General features: G+C 54.9%; 3 protein-coding genes across 5 annotated transcripts; 1 reads left to right on the forward strand and 2 right to left on the reverse strand.

The window, feature by feature from the left end:
- Nucleotides 1-2,894: 2,894 nt before the first annotated feature.
- ARCN1 (archain 1) lies at nt 2,895-11,187 on the reverse strand. Of its 2 annotated transcripts, none has more exons than XM_084221618.1 (10): nt 11,092-11,187; nt 9,792-10,055; nt 9,019-9,198; nt 8,574-8,776; nt 7,966-8,127; nt 7,178-7,343; nt 5,791-5,938; nt 5,370-5,478; nt 5,181-5,218; nt 2,895-4,466 (listed from the first exon to the last, which is right to left on the reverse strand). In XM_084221618.1, the coding sequence occupies exons 1-10, from the start codon at nt 11,092-11,094 to the stop codon at nt 4,414-4,416; spliced, it is 1,326 nt and encodes a 441-aa protein (XP_084077744.1). In that variant the 5' UTR covers nt 11,095-11,187; the 3' UTR covers nt 2,895-4,413. The 2 variants fall into 2 exon arrangements, with proteins under 2 accessions (XP_084077744.1, XP_084077743.1); XM_084221617.1 differs by having other exon boundaries at nt 5,014-5,218.
- Nucleotides 11,188-11,278: 91 nt separating this feature from the next.
- On the forward strand, nt 11,279-15,066 carry IFT46 (intraflagellar transport 46). 2 transcript variants are annotated; one of them, XM_084221460.1, is made up of 11 exons: nt 11,279-11,374; nt 11,529-11,696; nt 11,770-11,906; nt 12,150-12,224; nt 12,323-12,416; nt 12,735-12,863; nt 13,246-13,367; nt 13,450-13,516; nt 13,760-13,820; nt 14,099-14,184; nt 14,532-15,066. In XM_084221460.1, exons 1-11 carry the CDS (start codon nt 11,324-11,326, stop codon nt 14,625-14,627), a joined length of 1,086 nt encoding a protein of 361 aa, XP_084077586.1. In that variant the 5' UTR covers nt 11,279-11,323; the 3' UTR covers nt 14,628-15,066. The 2 variants fall into 2 exon arrangements, with proteins under 2 accessions (XP_084077586.1, XP_084077587.1); XM_084221461.1 differs by having other exon boundaries at nt 13,249-13,367.
- Nucleotides 15,067-15,450: 384 nt separating this feature from the next.
- Nucleotides 15,451-17,201, reverse strand: TMEM25 (transmembrane protein 25; the record flags this gene model as incomplete). The annotated part of the gene is made up of 6 exons (XM_084221559.1): nt 15,451-15,580; nt 15,678-15,764; nt 15,866-16,147; nt 16,221-16,511; nt 16,749-17,033; nt 17,117-17,201. The coding sequence occupies 6 exons, from the start codon at nt 17,199-17,201 to the stop codon at nt 15,507-15,509; spliced, it is 1,104 nt and encodes a 367-aa protein (XP_084077685.1). The 3' UTR covers nt 15,451-15,506.
- Nucleotides 17,202-17,334: the final 133 nt, after the last annotated feature.

Below are 17,334 nucleotides of genomic sequence, written 5' to 3' on the forward strand. Positions count from 1 at the left end.
TCTTCACCTGGCACGGCCAAAAGCCTCACCTGGGAGGATGCCCAGCCTCACCGACGCAGGGGCCCTACTAACGCAGAGCCGGCTGCACGCAAACGTGGTGCCCCAGCATGCTCCCCACAGGCTGCAATCCGCCTGCCTGCCCCAAGCCCACATGGGCAGGGGTGCTCTGGGGGTCCACTCCTCTCTGACCTGCTGTTGCCCACCCAGACGCAAACTGGGCACGGCACATCCTGACTCACCCCACATCAGGTACCAGCAGGCCCCAGAGCTGCCCTGTGTGCCAAGGCCAGGGCAGGGGCATCCAGACTGGGCTCACAAAGGAGCACAGACTGGCAGGCCACGCCATGCAGTATCAGCCATGCTGGGATGAAGCAACAGCATGGCAGAGACAGGCGCGTGGCATCCCCTTGCACGGCCTCTCATCCCCACTTGTGGCTGGCTGGGTGAGTCACGAAGGAAGCCTGAGTGGCCGAGCTAACGGGTGCTCAGCATCACAGCCTCCAGCCAACTTGGCTGCCTGCTTGCTCCCCATCTGCTAATGCACTCAGGGCGCGCTCACCCCTTCCCACACCCTCTGCCCTAGTAAACAACCGGCTCTTCCGCTGGGAAGGGGGAGCCTGTCTCCTGCACACAGCCAGAGGCGAGCGAGGAGCCTGTTCCTGGCCTCTGCCTCCCAGTCTGGGGCTGACAACTGAGTGGGGGGAACCCAGTCAGCCCCATCCCACCCAGTCGAGGGATAGAGGGGGCTGCATTGTGGTTGCTGGAACAATGCCATGATCCTGGCAATAACACCACCATAAATCAGCCACCAGACAGCTCCAGCGGGAGCTGAGGAATCCTGGCCACACCCGCTGATTTCATCGCTCTGGAGAAGTGCTCCTGCCCCACTGCAGCACAGCTGTGCTCCGGCCCAGGCCCCGCCAGCATCACACCTCAGCTCTCCACAGACTGGTGGATGCTCACCATGTGCTCAGGTCGGGGAGGGCGTGAAGCCCTGCCTACTGCAGCCAGCACTCCCTGAAGGGCCAGTGAGGCATGCACAGACCCGACCACTGCTGCAGCTCAAGCACTGACCCCAGCATCAGCATGTGCCTCCAGACATTACAGCACAGATACAAGCTGCAGACCCCTCAACAGACTGCACAGTGGAGAGCCACTCCTCAAAATGCTCTTGTATCAAAATGACAATTTCTCACCTGCAGGCCAGAGGTTCAGCTCAGCAAGGAACATCTGCAACTCCCACTGACGTCTTGGGGACCATGACACAGAATGGGTTTGATGGGTCTTGAATTCAACCCCTGGCACAAACCCATCACCCAGCCCTTTGTTAGCTGGTAAAGGGGTGGGATGAACCTCACCTTTCCAAAGCAGGCATTGATCACTTTCCTCTTTCTGGTTGCCAGCAAGGATCCCTTGCCATGCAACACTGTGGCTCCATCCCCCTGCATGGTGCCCTGCCCCTGGTACCCTACACATACCTGTCAGAATCCATCCTGTATGGGCCACCAATTGTTGGCATGGGTGCTTGGCACCAATCCACACTGGATGGAAACTGTCACCATTAGTTTGTTATCTTACTATAAAGCTTTCATACCTTCTCTCTGTGAGTTCCCACAGGCAGCTTCTTGCAACACTAACTCCTTTTTTCTTTCTTCTACATGACCACCTGACCCTTCCTCCTCGCAGCACAGCCAACAAACTCCAGCACTCCTAACCCACTCTTTTATAACACCCATACATATTGGACACAGCTGTGCCCTATTAAGGGCAGGGCTGTTCCTACTCTTTGGTAATTAGTACAGCTGCAACTCCCCAGGAGTGAGATTACCTTCAGCACTATCTCTATTGTCCTACAATCCATCCTCCCACATGTACCAATATATGGCACCACACAGCAAGCCCAAATGTACAGGGAGTTATCAAAAAGTACCCAGCCATTTTGCCTTGCTACTGCCTGTGGTGCTCAGCCAGGGGACCTGGCTGCAGGCGCTCAGAGAGGGCTGGGGGCTTGCAGGGCAGCTGGAGGACTGGGAGAGACAGTGGCCCTTCAGCACAGCAGCTGGACCTTCTGGGACTGCCAGATTCCTCTGGCTTTCTGAGAGCAGCTGAAGGGGCTGTGGCAGGAGTGTGGCAGGAAGCTGGAGTAAACAAGGTCGAGCCATGGAGTAGGAAGGATCCAGCCAGACCAGTACTGTTCCCAGGCTCCCCAAGAGGTGTCAGAGACAGCAGTGGTGGCCATGGGCCAAGCACCATCTCCTCCTGTGACTGCCCATGAGCTGCAGCAGATATGGGGATGGGAGAACCTTGTCTGGCTGCCTTCCAACACCAAGCTGCTCTCCGGGGTCATACACCAGCAAACCCACCACTGACGTGGACCACTGGATCCGGAACCAACTTCCACCAGCCCACCCACACACCACCAAAACATTGTGCAATGATTGGTTTTATGGCTGCGTTTTTCCTACTTCCCTGTCTGCATCTCCTTCCTTGTACCCCTCCTAAGATACCCCAGGGAGCCCCAACATGTCTCACACGTAGCCCCAACACGGGCCAAGGCAGCCGAGCTTTCTCTTGTCACCACCACATCCCGAAGCCACCTCTGAAGTGCGAGGAAATCCACGCATATAACAGGACATGCTGACCCCAGCCCCACAGGCTCCCCAAGGGCAGCGGTCGCCTGGGGCACAAACTGCGGGAGTGTCCCACCCCCTGCCAGCGGCTGCTCACCTTCGCTGCCCTGCTCCGACAGCCCTTGCCGCGCTCCGCCGCCGCTCCCCGTCCAGCACTCCGGCCTCGCCGCGTCCCCGCCCCAAGCGGTGGCGGCGCGTCCCGCCCCCGCCCGGCCAGGGCTGACCGGTCCCGGCTCCGGAAGCACCTCACGACCCCCAGCCAAGTCCTTTAACAGTACTTTATTTGATTAAAGACTCAGAATTCTCTGTGTACACTGGAATGTGCTCTATTCCCTAGGTCAGGATCATACAGGGTTACAAAAAGTGGGGACCTCGGCTCGGTTTAAATATCACCCTCCAATGAATTTAAGGAAAAAAAAAAAAAAAGCTCCTTGGAGGCTTGAACTAACTTAGACTCCATTTTAAAAATCATACAGACAAGCAGCTCTGGAACAGGACTGGGTTAATGGGATTCATTGCCTACTTTGCTAGGGGAGAGGGCTTGCCCTCTCAGGACAGGAACCAGGGTTGATTTCCTCTCAGGTGCCGCCAGCAGAGGAGAGACCACAAACTTCTTTGGCAGAGGACCCCAGGGGCCCGTGACAGGCTGGCTGTCTCTCACAGAGCACAGTACACACACTTTTAGGGCCCCTGCCTTCCACCTGCACTCGGGCCCTCTGGCTGCAGAGGTGAGGTGTGCCCAGGGGCAGGAGATACTCATGACAGGCCCCAGCCATCCAGGTGAGATGAGTTGTGAGGGAGCACAGGTCTCCGAGATGAAGCAAATAACACTAGTGAGGCAGCAGTAGGAGAAATGGCTTGGATCAGCCCCCACATTACCTGGAAACCAGCATTTCCTTCTCCCACATCTGCCAGTACTGAACCAACATTGACTTGAGACAGGTCCTGACATGCAAGCCAAGTAAGTCAACCAGGCTCCACAGCTCCTTTCACCCAGGCAGACAAAGCCCACAGCCTCCCCAGACACCAAAACGGCCATGCAAAGGATATACAGCTGGTTCTAACCTAACTAAACTTCCTCCAAAGCCTGGCCTGAGAACAGCTGTGGAAGACAGTGAGGACACAGTCCCCTTTGGATGCTCTCCCTGCTGCAGTATGAACCAGACCACCTGGAGCTGGGCCCCGGCCACACAGCAGAGCTGGAGGAACAGCACTAACTGTGTGGGGCAAAAGGACTGAACCCCTAGGTCCCTCTTCCCCACCCCACGCCCCTGCCATGACCCCCCACCTCTGAGGGCAAGGTCAACTTGCTCAGCTTCCACGAGATGGAAAGGTCAGGACCAGCAAATGGTCCCACGCATAAGAACCAGAGGCCAAGGAGAAATTAAAATGGCAGCACCAACAACGGAACAGCACGTGATGCTTCAGGATAGAATGATGTCTGGTCGGCTCTGGGCTGAGCTCCGAGCATCTCGGGGTGGGGAGCATGTCAAAGTCAGGCTCTTTGCGGAGATCTTGCTTTTTTGCCAGTCGGTAAAAATCTGCCAAAGAAATTTGTGGCCTTTCCCCCCATAAGCACGTCACTTCTCTGCAAAAAATGTCTGTGACCCCGGAACACTGTAGATGGCAGACAGAGCCACGCATCTTAGCAGAGGGGGCTGTGGCGTTCCCAACATTCAGAATAAACGTCGGCCTCGTTTTTTTTAATTTAAAAATTTCTTCCATTGTGCGTCACCATGTCTGGCATTACAGGATTTCATACTTGTCCACCAGGAAGGTGGTTTCAGTAGAAAACCTTACAGGGCTGTTCCCGTCTACCTGGGTCACTTTGGTAACCTGCGGAGACAAGAGGCAACATTAGCTCAGCAATGAACATCACTCCCTTAGTGCAGTGATACCATGCTTCCCAACACCACGATAGCACAACCGACCTGCTGCCCTTAAACCACAGCTCAGCCCAGAAACAAAGACCTGTGTTCCCAGGATCCCTGAGGAGGGGAGTGATTTTCTGTGGTAAGGTAACTGCATCTCCGAAGAGGAGCGAAGTGGCAGCCACTGGCTACACTTCAGAGGAGACAGACAGCTGTATGCCAAGCAGTGTTTTGGCTACAAGGCTAATGGATTTTCCAACAAAGCCTGAAGGGAATTAATGACTACTCAGAAACTTGAAGACACAACTGAATCTTCAGGCAAACTCCATGAAGTGTCAGCTGCCAGTGCTGTTTGCTGGCATTCCCGAATCCAGCAGTCTCAGAGGCAGGTTAAACCCTTTAGCCATGGCCAGTGGGACAGCACGGTGCCCCTGCAGCACAGCCAGTGTCAGCCAGCTGGGGACTGAGGCAAGGGTGACATCCCACCTGTGGAGCATACGCAGTGACCATACCTGTATGTTGCAATAGTTCTTTTTGGAGACGAAGGAGACCTGCACCGGGAAAAAGTCATTTGGCTGCCCCGCTATGCTAAACTCCAGGCTACCGCTCTTGTTTTTGGCATCTATCACCGGCAGGCACCACTCAAGGAGGTTTCTCCGGCTGTCGTGGCGATACTCACCATCAATCTCCCCAATCACTGGGGCACCAACACCAGACCTAGAGCAGGCAATGAGAAGTGACAATAACTTCCCTGCACAGAGCTAAGAAAATGTCTCTAACACACACTGGCTTGGCCAGATCCACAAAACAGGGAGGGGAAGGAGGTGATGGGACTCATTAGTGCTGTGTGATAAGGAGCATGACTTACGGCAGGGGGATGGTGATGATCACATCGTTCAGCTCTAGGCTCTCCTCTTGCAACTCATATTCAATGTTAACATCACAACTACTCCCACTCTCTGATGGCCAGCAGTTAACTGAGGAAACAGAGACAGTAGGTGAACCACGCAGGCCTTTTGTGTGGAATAGGCCTTCACAAGATGATGCACATGATGAACACCCAGTGAAATCACCCTCAAGCTGACTTTAAGAAAAGCTCTCTATTTTCCTTGAGGGGTTACAGAAAACACACACTGCCAAAGACAGGCACTATCCAACAGATACACATAGCATCTCCAAGGTCTTACAACATGCCAGGCTCCAGGCAGCCCAGTTGCTGCAAGGTGGCTACCAGCAGCTCATGGACAATCACCAGCTTCTTCTGCCCAAGCCCCCAGACTTGCACTCACTTGTCAATGGAATGAAGGACTCTTCTGTGGTCTGCAACCTCCACTTCAGCACACCCACATCGCTGTTAATAGGGAATGACTTCTCTGGGTTCTTTAAACCGATCTGTGACTCTGTAGTGAAGAGCTTCTTGTCCACGTTTGGGTGAGTCTGAAAGAGGAACAAATGCCCAGACTGTGGGTCTAAGACCAGGGACAGAACCGTAGGTAATGAAGGTTCTACCAGGACAGGCCTACACATTCCAGTGTTTGCTTTGACAAAACACACATCAGGTTTCCTCCTGGCTCAGAAGCCCATCTGAAGCACAACTGCTTATCAACCTGGGATTGCTTCCAGAAAATGCTAATCTGACAAGAAGGATCCCCACCACTGTCTTTCTTACAAGCACGTGCACCAGATACTCAAGCGATGCAGGCTGGTACCTACAGAACAACTGTAAGTCAAAGACCATCCTGAATGATTACAGTAGATATTTCAAGAAAAATCAATCTAATGCTGTTGGGAAAAACAGCCTGACACCATAACACTGTCCCCCCTCAGCAACCTTAATGCACATATACATCAGCGGCCAAACTCCATTTAAACACTCTCTTCACAACCTCAAGCGTGAGCAGCTTTTTAGAAGCAGAGGATTTTTTGCAAGTTCCTGTTCAAGCTGCACTAGAAAGACAGGACTGAGCAAAGGGTTTGGTGTCATCTTCCACCTGAAGCACGGTCTGTGGCAGCGCTGTGAGCAACCCACTCATGGATGCACTGGAAGGAAGTGGACTTGCAGACAGAGATGATGTACAGACGAGTCCCTAACGAGGAGCAAGCCAGAGTGTGTCAAAGCAGCACCACCTCCAGGGATCTGTAAGGTCACATGAGGAGGGAGAAAGGGAAGGACCAATCTCCCAAGAACATTCTGAGCTGCAACTGCTGACTGCCATCAAGCATCCCAGGTACAGCAGTGACAGGACAAGCAACCTCAGAAAGAAAGACCTTCCAAGAGAATACATCAATTCCCCATTGGCACAGGAAGTTTGTTATCCCATTTCCACTCCACAGCTGCAGCTGACATCACCCAACAGGCACTGAGCAACACACCAGGCTGCTGCAAAGTCCAAGTGAGGTCACCTGGCATGCCAAGGTGCACGGCTGGGCAGATAAGGCTCCAAGAGCAGGATGGGGACCAAGACTGCATTTCTCCAGTGAACTTCAATCCCTTGAGCATGACCGGCCCTGCACTTCTGCTAATACCTGCACTGACTACTCCCATTTCCAACGCATTTGCTAAGAAGGCTTAGATGAGAACACAGGACAGCAACATACTCGAGTATTTCCATTATTTTTCCCCTGGAAAGCAGCAAAAACATGTTCCACAGCATGGGACTCCAAAATAGGCTTTACCTGTAGCTGTACTCCCCTCTTGTCTTCATTTTCTACATGCAGGCGAATCCGTGCAAACTTTTCATCAGAGATGTGCAGCATGATCATGCCATGAAGCTCCATGTTCTGCAACCCTCCGTCACGGCCACAAGTCAAGGAGATTTTCTCCTCTATTTTCATGTGCACACTAAAAAGACAGAGGAAAAAGCTCAAGTCCTACAGTCTTGGTAGGTACAGACAACAGAGATGACTGCTCAGTAAGGACAGGCTGTGTGTACTGAGCAGGGGCACCCAAACAACAGCACAGCTAATACTGCTCTGACAGTGAACTCAGGGGCAGGAGGATCCATGCATATGGGTCTGCAAGGGATGGCAGCCCAGCTAAATGGCAGTGACGCAGCATCTTGACAAGCTGGTCACTCAAATCCCCTCTGACAGGCCACAGTGCACAGCTCAGGGCATTAAAAGGTTCTCAGCTGCTGTGTGTAAAATGAACTGTGAACACTTCCATCCTGAGCAGCAACAAGGCTGGGAAACAGAGAAAATGGCGCAGGGAAAAAAGCACAGGAAAATTCCCAACCCCAGCTCAACAATGGATGGACAGACCATTTTAGTTGAGAGGATGCCTAACCAAACTACACATCTGCTTTTTTGCTGACATGCTTTCCCAGATTTTGCCCAACTGTTATAATTACAAGGTAAGAAAATACAGGAAAAAGCTGAAGAAGTGCAGAGAACCTGCTCTCTCCCAAGGCCACACACAGGAAGAGCTGTGAGGAGACTGCTTCCAAAGCAAGGGCAGCACTCACCTCTCCATGTTAATGGGAGAAGTGAGAACTTTAGCTGCTTCTGCAGAGCGCTTGCCTACAGAAGTCATGATATTTTCTCCTTCCGATTTCAGCTTGTCCACGAAGTTGTCCACCTCCTTCCCTTTAGCGCCGAGTTTCAAGGCTTTACTGGGACCTGAAGGCCTAAATAAAATGTGTAATAATCTCCAAGTCAGCTGACAGCAATGGGTTACCCCTTCCTGGTAACCTTCAAATGCTGTAACTTGACCATCCCAACAACACAGCATTCAACTTGGCAGCCTTTCTGGGGGAGAACATGCATGGAACTGACCACCTTATGTGAAGGGTACCAAGTTATAAATGACATCGAGATGTAGTTCCAGGACTATATCTCGATTGTAAATGTAAATCCAGAACATGTATTACCAGGAGCTGGGACCTCTTTTTCTTACACAAAATGAAAGCCCATTTTCCACCCAAGAATCCAAAGAGATTACGGGGTGCTACTGTGATATGTGGCACAAATGGTCCTCAATACTTACACAGATGAGGAACGCATGTTAGACCCTCCGGGCACGTGGTTTGAGCCAACAATGACTCCAACATCTGCCACCTGCTGTCCCCCCTACCTGGCTGGAGCTGGTGCCACTTTGGGCTTCTCGGTCTCGATGATGGTCTCTGTGATCATTGCTGTCACGCCCCCAGACACGGCTGAGCTGCCGAAGCCCCCGAACCCTGGTGCCTTCTTGCCGTGTCTCTCTGCATCCCTCCTGGCCTGCTGCAGCTCCTTCGCCTTACGGCGCATCTCGGCTTTCGCCTCACGTTCCTGTGTCTGGAGGAAAAGAGAAGAGCCTGATGGAGCTTTGCAACCTCAGCCCTGCCCTGCACAGGAGCCAAGTGCAGTTGCCCAAAAACCCCTGGCCAAGGAAAAAGAAATAAGATATGAGCATTTAGCCCTCAGAAAAGTTAAATAATTGCACTGCCCTGCCAAAGTGGAAGAACACCTCTGTATAGCAAAAGTGGTGCTTCTCAGACAAGGCACCCTATGTCAGGATTGCAGGTGTCCTTGCTCACCTCTCTGACTGCCCGAAACACCTTTTCCTCATGCGAATCCATCTCAGTGAAGGTCCGAATTTGCGCCAGATTTACATTCTCACGGTAGCCCAGGGCAACAATTTCATCAAAGGCAAAGATTAGGTCGAAGCAGTGTTCTGAGATCTCATTCTCTTCCAGAGCTCGACAATATTCAGGGATCTAGAAGGGGAGAACATTTTAAAGGAGTACCCACAAACACTACCATGTAAACACTTTCTTTCTACCATCCCAGGGGTCACAACTGTGCCAGACCTAAGCCCAGCACAACTTTACACTGCTCTTTGTACCGTTACATTGTCAATAAACAAGATGAAGTTTTGACACAGTTTTTCTACATCAAAATCCACATAAAACCTCTCAGCTTCCTCATAACACTAATTCAAAGGAACCCAACTGCATGCTGGGGGCAGTGAATTTCCTGAAAACCCTTTGGCTAAGTGAAGGCACAAACTTGCTGCTTCAGGATCCCCGCATAGCAGCGCTGCACTTGTAAGAACCACACACTGTACAAAGAATGGTTAATGCTAAACAACAGTCAGCCCTTTGGTCTCACCAGGTGAAGTACAACTGATGATTTTTTTAATGTGGAGTTCAAAACTACCACCAAAAGTTCAGAGCTTTCTGTCCAGTGAGGAAGGGAAGCTCTGGAACACAGAACCTACCAAGTGGAGGCACACAGTGCCCCTGCACCAGCTCAGAAACAGATCCCTCACAACAGCACCGTTCTGGGCTATGTCACAACGAGTCCTTACCACTCTAGAGAAGAGTCGGAGTGTTTCCAGGTCTTCCAGGATGTTGCTGTTTTTGGTGGTAATCAGCACCATATAGAGCTTCTCCATGGGCTGGTACACATATCGCACGCTCTCTGTCTCCACAAAAGTGTGCTGCTTCCCTGTGTTCATCAGCTTTGGGAATGCAGCCAGCAGCCCCTCGATGCGAGTGCGAGTCATCTCCACAAACTGCCGGGACACGATGGCCTTCCCTGCCTTCGTGCACACAGCAGCTGCCAACAGCACCTGGAGGAGAGCAGCGTGTCAGCAGGGTCCTGCCCCGTGCCCACGGAAAGCATCTCTGATCACCACACTTCACCTGCACACCCTTCCTTAAACAAGATCCTAAGTCTTTCTCTGTGACCAGCAAATGAACTATGTTAAGAGCAGAGACATCTCTGCTTTTGCTCTCCCTCTCCGTTCCACATGCCATCCCAATGTAATCCTGAGAGCTCTTCCTGCTTCACTCAGGCAAACGATCATTCCCGATGTCACACAGACAGAGGTGTACAACCCGTGGGAGCGTTAGGGGAGGCTCCAAGTTATCGACTTTCCATCAGGCTGCCCCAGCTTACAACTACACACAGGACTGCTGTGAGATGTTAGATCTCCCAGCGCCATACGCACAGCACAGCCGGGTTAACGAAGCCCCTGTTTGACTCCCGGGCAGCTCGCAGGCGTTATCACACCAACAGGGCAGCACGGCACTCCAGCTGCACTTCCTCCATCTCCCAGTATGCCCAGACTTCCTCCCTATATTTCTCTCTCACAGATGTTAATTCTCTTTGTCAGGATAATTTTGTTCCGCGCTTCGGATCTTTTAAATCCGCAACTGCTGTTACTGACAGAAAATATCCGAAATCCTCAAACGTGGCAGCGCTGATCCCAGCCGCACCTCGGGCACAGTTTAGCTCTACGCGGGTCTGTGCTAACCCAAAAACGGCCGCGACAGACAAAAGGAGCCAGACCGGCCCTGAGACACAGGGTCCCACGGGCACCACCAGCCCGGTTACACCCTACACCCCGAAGGCCCATTAGAGCAGGCGTGAGGCCGTGCTGAGGAGGCACCGTGGCTCCGAGTCACCAGAGAAAAAGTGCCGCGTCCCCGCCGCCCCCAGGGGCCCCGGCCTGACCCGGGGCGGCAGCGCTGCGCTCCGTCCCAATAGGCCGCGGGCTCCAGCGCCGGCCTGCGCACAGGCCGGGCGGCCGGGCGAGCCCCGGGGCTGCCCCGGGGGCTGTCCCGAGCCCCGCGCTGTCCTCGGCGGACAAGTCCTTCCCTTACCATAGCAGCGGCAGCGGCGGCAGGATCCGCGCTCGGGCCCTCCGCTCACTCCGGTTCCCGGGCGGCCCCGCAAGATGGCGGCGCCGCGCCACGTCCGCACCCGGAAATACCGTCACGGAGGGGCGGGGCGGGGCGGGGCGGAGCGCTGGCTCCTCCCCGCCGCCAGGGGGCAGGCGCGGCCGGGCCGTGTGGGCGCTGTGGCCGCGGGCCGGGCGCGGCGGGCGGAGTCGCCATGGCGACGGCGGCGGCGGCGGCGGCGCGGCGGGAAGCGAGGCGGGCGGAGGTGGGACACGGGGGATACGGCGGGACACAACGGGACACGGGGGCGCGGGCGGAGGTAGGGTACGGGACACAGCGTGGCAGCACACGGCGGGCGGTGGGTGCGGGCGCCGGGCCGCCCCGGGCCTCGCCGCCCCTGAGTTCGGCTCTCAGCGCAGCCCCGCCCGGTGGAGAACCAGCCGTACGACGAGAGCCTGGAGCTGCCTGAGGCCGATCCCGGAGCCCCCTCGCCGCGGCCGGGGGCTGCGAGCCGCCTGCGGGACTCCCGTCGGCCCGGGGTGTCCGTCGGAGCGGCCGGGAGCGGCGGCCGGGGCAGCGGAGGGAAGGTACGAGCGCAGCGGGCGGGGGCGCGGCCCGGAGAGGCTCGGTGATATCCCGTGAGACCCACCTCTCGTCCAGGAGGAGGCAGCAGCACAGTTCCCCGGCCCAGCCACCTTCAGCGAGGATGACGACGAGGACGATGAGGACTCGGAGGAAGATTCCTCGGAGAGCGACTCGGAGGAGGACTCGGAGGAGCACGGGGCCGCGCTGGAGGGGTGAGCGGTGTTCCTGGCCACAGGCGCCGGGCTGAGGCTGGTGGGTGTCTTTCGGGCCCTGTCAGCCCCACCGGTTTCCCCAGATCTCACGAGGGTGAGCAGAGTCTGGGCATCGGGACAGGCAGCTCCTGCCTCCTCCTCCCCGATGCTTCAGGGTGGTGGTTCCTCCAGCTGGTGAACCAGTCCCGGCCTTGTTTGCTGTGCCCAGGAGAGGCACTCCCTCTACTCTCTTCCTTCTTTTAGTGACTTCAATCCAGCAGATTTTGACTACCTGCAAGTGTCTTCTGAAATCAAAGATCTCTTTGAATACATCAAGAGGTGAGTGGAAGGGTTTTAGCCTACTCTTGGCTCTCCTTTGTCTCAATTATTGCAGCACAGTTTCTAGTCACCTATGCTGTGGTGGTGTTTTTTTCCAGATACACTCCCAAAACAATAGAGATTGAGCACAAGCTGCAGCCTTTTATTCCAGACTTTATTCCTGCTGTTGGAGACATTGATGCATTCCTAAAGGTACAGTTTCTTCAAGTTCCTCTCCCTGTCCTGCCCCACGAACTGAAACAGAACGCAGGCTCAGAGCACATAGGCAGCCAGGCCGTGCAGCCTGGGCTCTGCTCTGTCAGACACGATGGGCAGAGACCTGCAAAACTACACTGGTGGTTTGGTCACCTCCCAAACAGCACTTGGGTATCCTGGGGGAAAGCCTGGGTTTTCCTTCTCCAACACCGTGTGCTTTCCAGGCAGCACTGTACACAGAATGCACATCTGAGAGAGCCCACAGGAAGGCACATGCCCCGGATCCCCAGAGAACAGGGCTCTGTTTTCCTGCAGGTTCCTCGTCCCGATGGCAAGCCTGACAACCTTGGCCTGCTGGTCCTGGATGAGCCCTCGACCAAGCAGTCAGATCCCACCGTGCTCTCCCTTTGGCTGACAGAGAACTCCAGGCAGCACAACATCACAGTGAGTCAGGGAGAGGGAGGTCACACTTACTGCACATTTCCTGCAGTAAAACCATGGCATTTTACTCTTACAACTGAGAAGTTGACTTTAAAAGCAGCAAAAATAGACCTTTTGCTTGAATCTATAGTTTTAAACTGCAGTGAATCTGAGCCTTGCTTCAGTCAAGTCTTGATATGAACTCTGGGTCTGTTCACTTCAGGTGATGTTTTATTTCCTTTTGGTTGTTCATACCCAGTTTTAGTTGGCATTTTGCCTGCTGAAATCCATTGGTAAGGTGCAGCTGGGAAAGAGAGAAGGCCTGGTTCATTCAGAAGTGAATGCAGCTTTCCCAAAAAGGCCCAAAACACCATGAAACACTTCCAGGTTTATATTGTGTTTTTAGCAGCAAATAAAAGTGAAGAGTTTGGAGAATGCAGAAAATAACCCTAAAGCCATTGAGAGCTGGATTGAAAGTATTAGTGAACTGCATCGCTGCAAGCCTCCTGCCACAGTCCATTACTCCAGGTGAGTTACTGGATTACTCCTGATGTTGGGAGTGAAAGATTGTGTTTGATCCTGAAGTTGATGTTCTAATCTTCCCTGGCAGGCCAATGCCTGACATCGAGACCCTGATGCAGGAATGGTCACCAGAATTCGAGGAGCTCCTGGGAAAGGTATATTGTCTGGGTGACCAGTAGTTAGCTCAGCTTGGTCTTAGAAACCACCTCCCATGAAAGCTGGGTGCCTGCTCCATTCCACGGTCCAGGCCTCTTGGGCTTGCTCCTCCTCACGGCTCCACCCTTGGCAGAAGTTGGGGAGCAGCCCAGCACGGGAATTCCCATCTGCTGCCCCAGTGGCCTCTGTATGCTCCCAGGCTCGAGCAGTCGGAGCAGATCTGACAGCCCCGTGTGTTGCAGGTGGGTCTTCCGAGCGCAGAGATGAGCTGTGACCTTGCCGAGTACATCGACATGATCTGCGGTGAGCTGGGGAGGCTGTGCTGCTGACACAATGTGACAATGGCCTGGCACTCTCTCCCACTGAAAGCCAGGGAGCTTTAGCTGCAGGCTGAGCCCCGAACACTCGGGATTATTCCCTCCGCTTCAGTGGGAGGTGGGCTCTTGTACTACAGGGTCTGCAGTCTTTGGTGCATGGAGCCCCAGGTGATGGTGGGCAGTGGGGAGTTCAGCCCCTCCTGACAATGCTCTGTGTGGGGCAGTGCAGACGAGGTGCCCTCACATGCTCTGATCTCACCGCAGCCATTCTGGACATCCCCGTGTACAAGAGCCGGATCCACCCTCTGCATGTCCTCTTCTCCCTCTTCTTGGAGTTCAAGAACTCGCAGGTATGCAGCTCCACCCAGGTGCTGCTCACCCAGCTAGCAGCACTGCACAGCTGGGCCCTTCACATTTGGCTTTGTGGTGGCAATGGGAGTGTGCAAAGGACTGGTGTGCCTCAGAGAACATGTTCTCAGCTGATCTCTCCGTGGTGCCTCTGCCTGACACAGGGAGCTGGGCTGTGCTCTGGGCTGAGGTGCCATATTGTTCAACAGGCCAGCACAAGCCAGAATGCATCTCCCTGGGCTGGCTGCTGAGCACACAACTCAGGGTGTGGCCAGTGCATTCAGATGCATGTGTGTGCTCTGAGCAGTGGCAGTCAAATCTTTGCATGAGCATGTTCTTTTCTCTGCAGCACTTCAAGCCCCTGGCTGATGGGCAGAAGGGCAGGAGCCCACCATCCAACCCACCCTCACAAGCAGCGGAGGCAGAGGTGTTGAGCTTTAATTGATGCTTCACATTAAAGCCTCATCTCCTGGATCACTGTCTGCCACTGGACACAGGTGTACCCAGAGCAGGTTGGGAGATATCACACAGCAAATCAGAAGCCTCTCTGATCTTAGAGACATTGCTGGGCTGCTCTGTGTTAGGGAGTAGGGCTTGACTCACCATATTTGTTACAGAAGCTGCCTAATGGCTCCATTTTTGACTTGTTCCCAAGGAGTTCAGCATTAAACCAGCTTTTCCCAGTGTCAGGCTCTCTGTACCACAGGTGCTGCAGAGCAGAGGCTCCTTGAGCACACACTATAAGGGCTGGAGCAAAGAGGAATAAATTCCACATTCAGACACAACACTGAGATCTACTCAGGGTGTTGCAATCTCTGACCTGGAGATCTTGAATCTCCTCTGCTCCTTATTATTGAACCCCCTTTCCTGTTGAGAAGAGTCCCTTAGCTCCTGTCAAGCAGAAATAACCTGTGCAGCACCACAGAGATGCTTGGATTCAGTTTATTGCTGTTGGGACAGCTCTCCTCAGCCCCTGCTCCACTGACCTCCCACCTGTCTGCCACAGCAGCAGGGACAGGGGCAAAGAGGATCATGCAGCGAGTCACAAACCTGCTAAAGCAAAGCTGGTGCTTGGCTTTACCCCAAGAGGAATCGCAGTGCTAGAGCCTGGCTATAAACAGTTTTGATGCATTTTGATTATAACAGAATATCAGTAAAGTTCATAAAGTAAACCATGCCTTGGCTGACGGTGCAGCTCCCAAGCCCTGCACAGCACAGAGCTGAGGCTGGTCAGCTGCCACTTCCATCACGGCCTTCCTGGCACCCTCAGCTGCTCGGCTGCGGGGGCTGGCACAGCCCTGGCTCATGGGCACCACGCTGCAGCTCACAGCCAGATCTCATCACTGCTCATGCTGGGCACTTTGTAGATGCGCCCAGACATTGGGAGCTGGATAAAACCTGCAGGACAAAGAACTCATTGCCTGTTGGGGCAGCCATGGAGCTCCATGTCCCACAACACATCTTTTAGGGCTGCTTGCCCACCTGCTCCCCTTACCAAGCTTGCTGAGGATCAGGGAGTTTTCCAGTCCCAGCAGGGCACTTTCTTCTCCCCTAGCACTGGCTCCTGCATCCTTGGGGGAAGCTGCAGGGAAGCAAAGGAATGAGAGCCAGGACATCTATCCCTCACCCAGACAGGACCTGCAGCCCCACACGTCTCGCTGCACTGGCACATCAGGGTTTTACCTCCATCTTCCTGCGCAAGGTCACCGAGGCGCAGGTCGGGTGGCAGGGACTGGGTCTGGCGGGGCAGACGTGTGCCCTGGGGCTGCGGGGGCTCAGAGCTGCTGCAATGGGAGCACTGGCTGGGTGGGCTGGGTCCTGCTGGCCCCGGACCTCGCACAAGCTTGGGCAAGCGGTATGCCAGGCAGGCAGCACAGGAGCCCAGGCTGAGCAGGGCGGATAGGGCCAGGGCTGCTCCAATGGCAACACCCAGGACAGGCAGCTCCACACGGGCATCCAGCAGACCTGTACCGGCAGTGCAGACCCCTCAGCACCCTTCCACGGGGCCATTGCACCATGCCTACCCCGCAAGAGTTACCTGTGGGCAGGAGGGAGGCAGTGGCGATGCCCACACTGTTGGCTGCACTGATGGAGAGGTTTCCAGCTGTGCAGTTGAGATGGATGTGGACTGAGTGGTTGGCCAGCCCTGGGTAGCTTGTGGCACCCAGGAGGAGAAACTTTGAGGTGTTGGACATCACATGCCCATCCTGGTCCATCCAGGTGATGCTGGCAGGTGGGTTGGCTTGCACCAGCACAAAGAGCACCAGGAGAAGGCCAGTGCCCTTAACCTGCTGGTAGTGGGCACCTTCCTGCAGGATCTCTGGCTTATCTGGGTAAAAAACAGGCAGTGAGATGGGGAGGAGGGATGGGGAAAACACAGCTAGGAGCAGGATTTGTCTTGCCTGGGTCCGGGAGCGCTTGTCTACCTTGTTTGCACAGGACTGACAAGATGCTGCCCTGCTATGGCTGCGATGGATGCAGGTTATGGTCCTGCCCGAGCTGGATGGGAGCCCCACACACCCTCCCTACATCCCAGTCTGGAGCAGGCCAGCACGGCGGACCTTACACTGCACATTGAGAAGGATGGAGGTGTTGTAGGTCTCACTGGAGGTCGGGATGGTCAGGGAGCAGTTGAGCTGGTGGTCGGAGCGCTCGCCGGTGAGGGTGAGGATGCTGGCAGTGTCTGCAGTCGAGAGGTTGATTTCCTGTTTCTGACCGTTGAGGTACCAGGCCAGCGTGGCACCGGGAGCTGCCCGGGGAACCCAGCAGGTGAAGATACGACTCTCCCCCTCCTGCAGGGTGCACGCTGTTCGCGGCTGCCTGTCAGTGGTGGGGTCCACTTCCTCCAGTGCTGCCAGAGAGCCCCCCACACATCAGAGCTGTGGCAGGGGTCCTGCTCTGGGAGTCATGCACCGGACCCCACCACAGGCTCACCTGCCAAGCAGAGCGCCAGGAGGCTGAGCAGCAGTAGCAGCAGGAGGGTAAGGGCAGCCCCCGACCAGCCGCTGGCACACCCCATGTTATATCAGCCGTGCTCAGCGCTAGGAGAGAGGCAGCTAGAGCAGGGACGTGTGGGCGTCCACCACGCTGGGCCCCGGTGTTCCAGCACACAGCCGCACCTTACCTGCAGCATTGCTGCTACTGTGTCCAGC

The sequence above is a fragment of the Fringilla coelebs genome, assembly GCF_963513975.1.
Source record: "Fringilla coelebs genome assembly, chromosome: 25".
In the NCBI taxonomy this organism is placed as follows: Eukaryota; Metazoa; Chordata; class Aves; order Passeriformes; family Fringillidae; genus Fringilla; species Fringilla coelebs.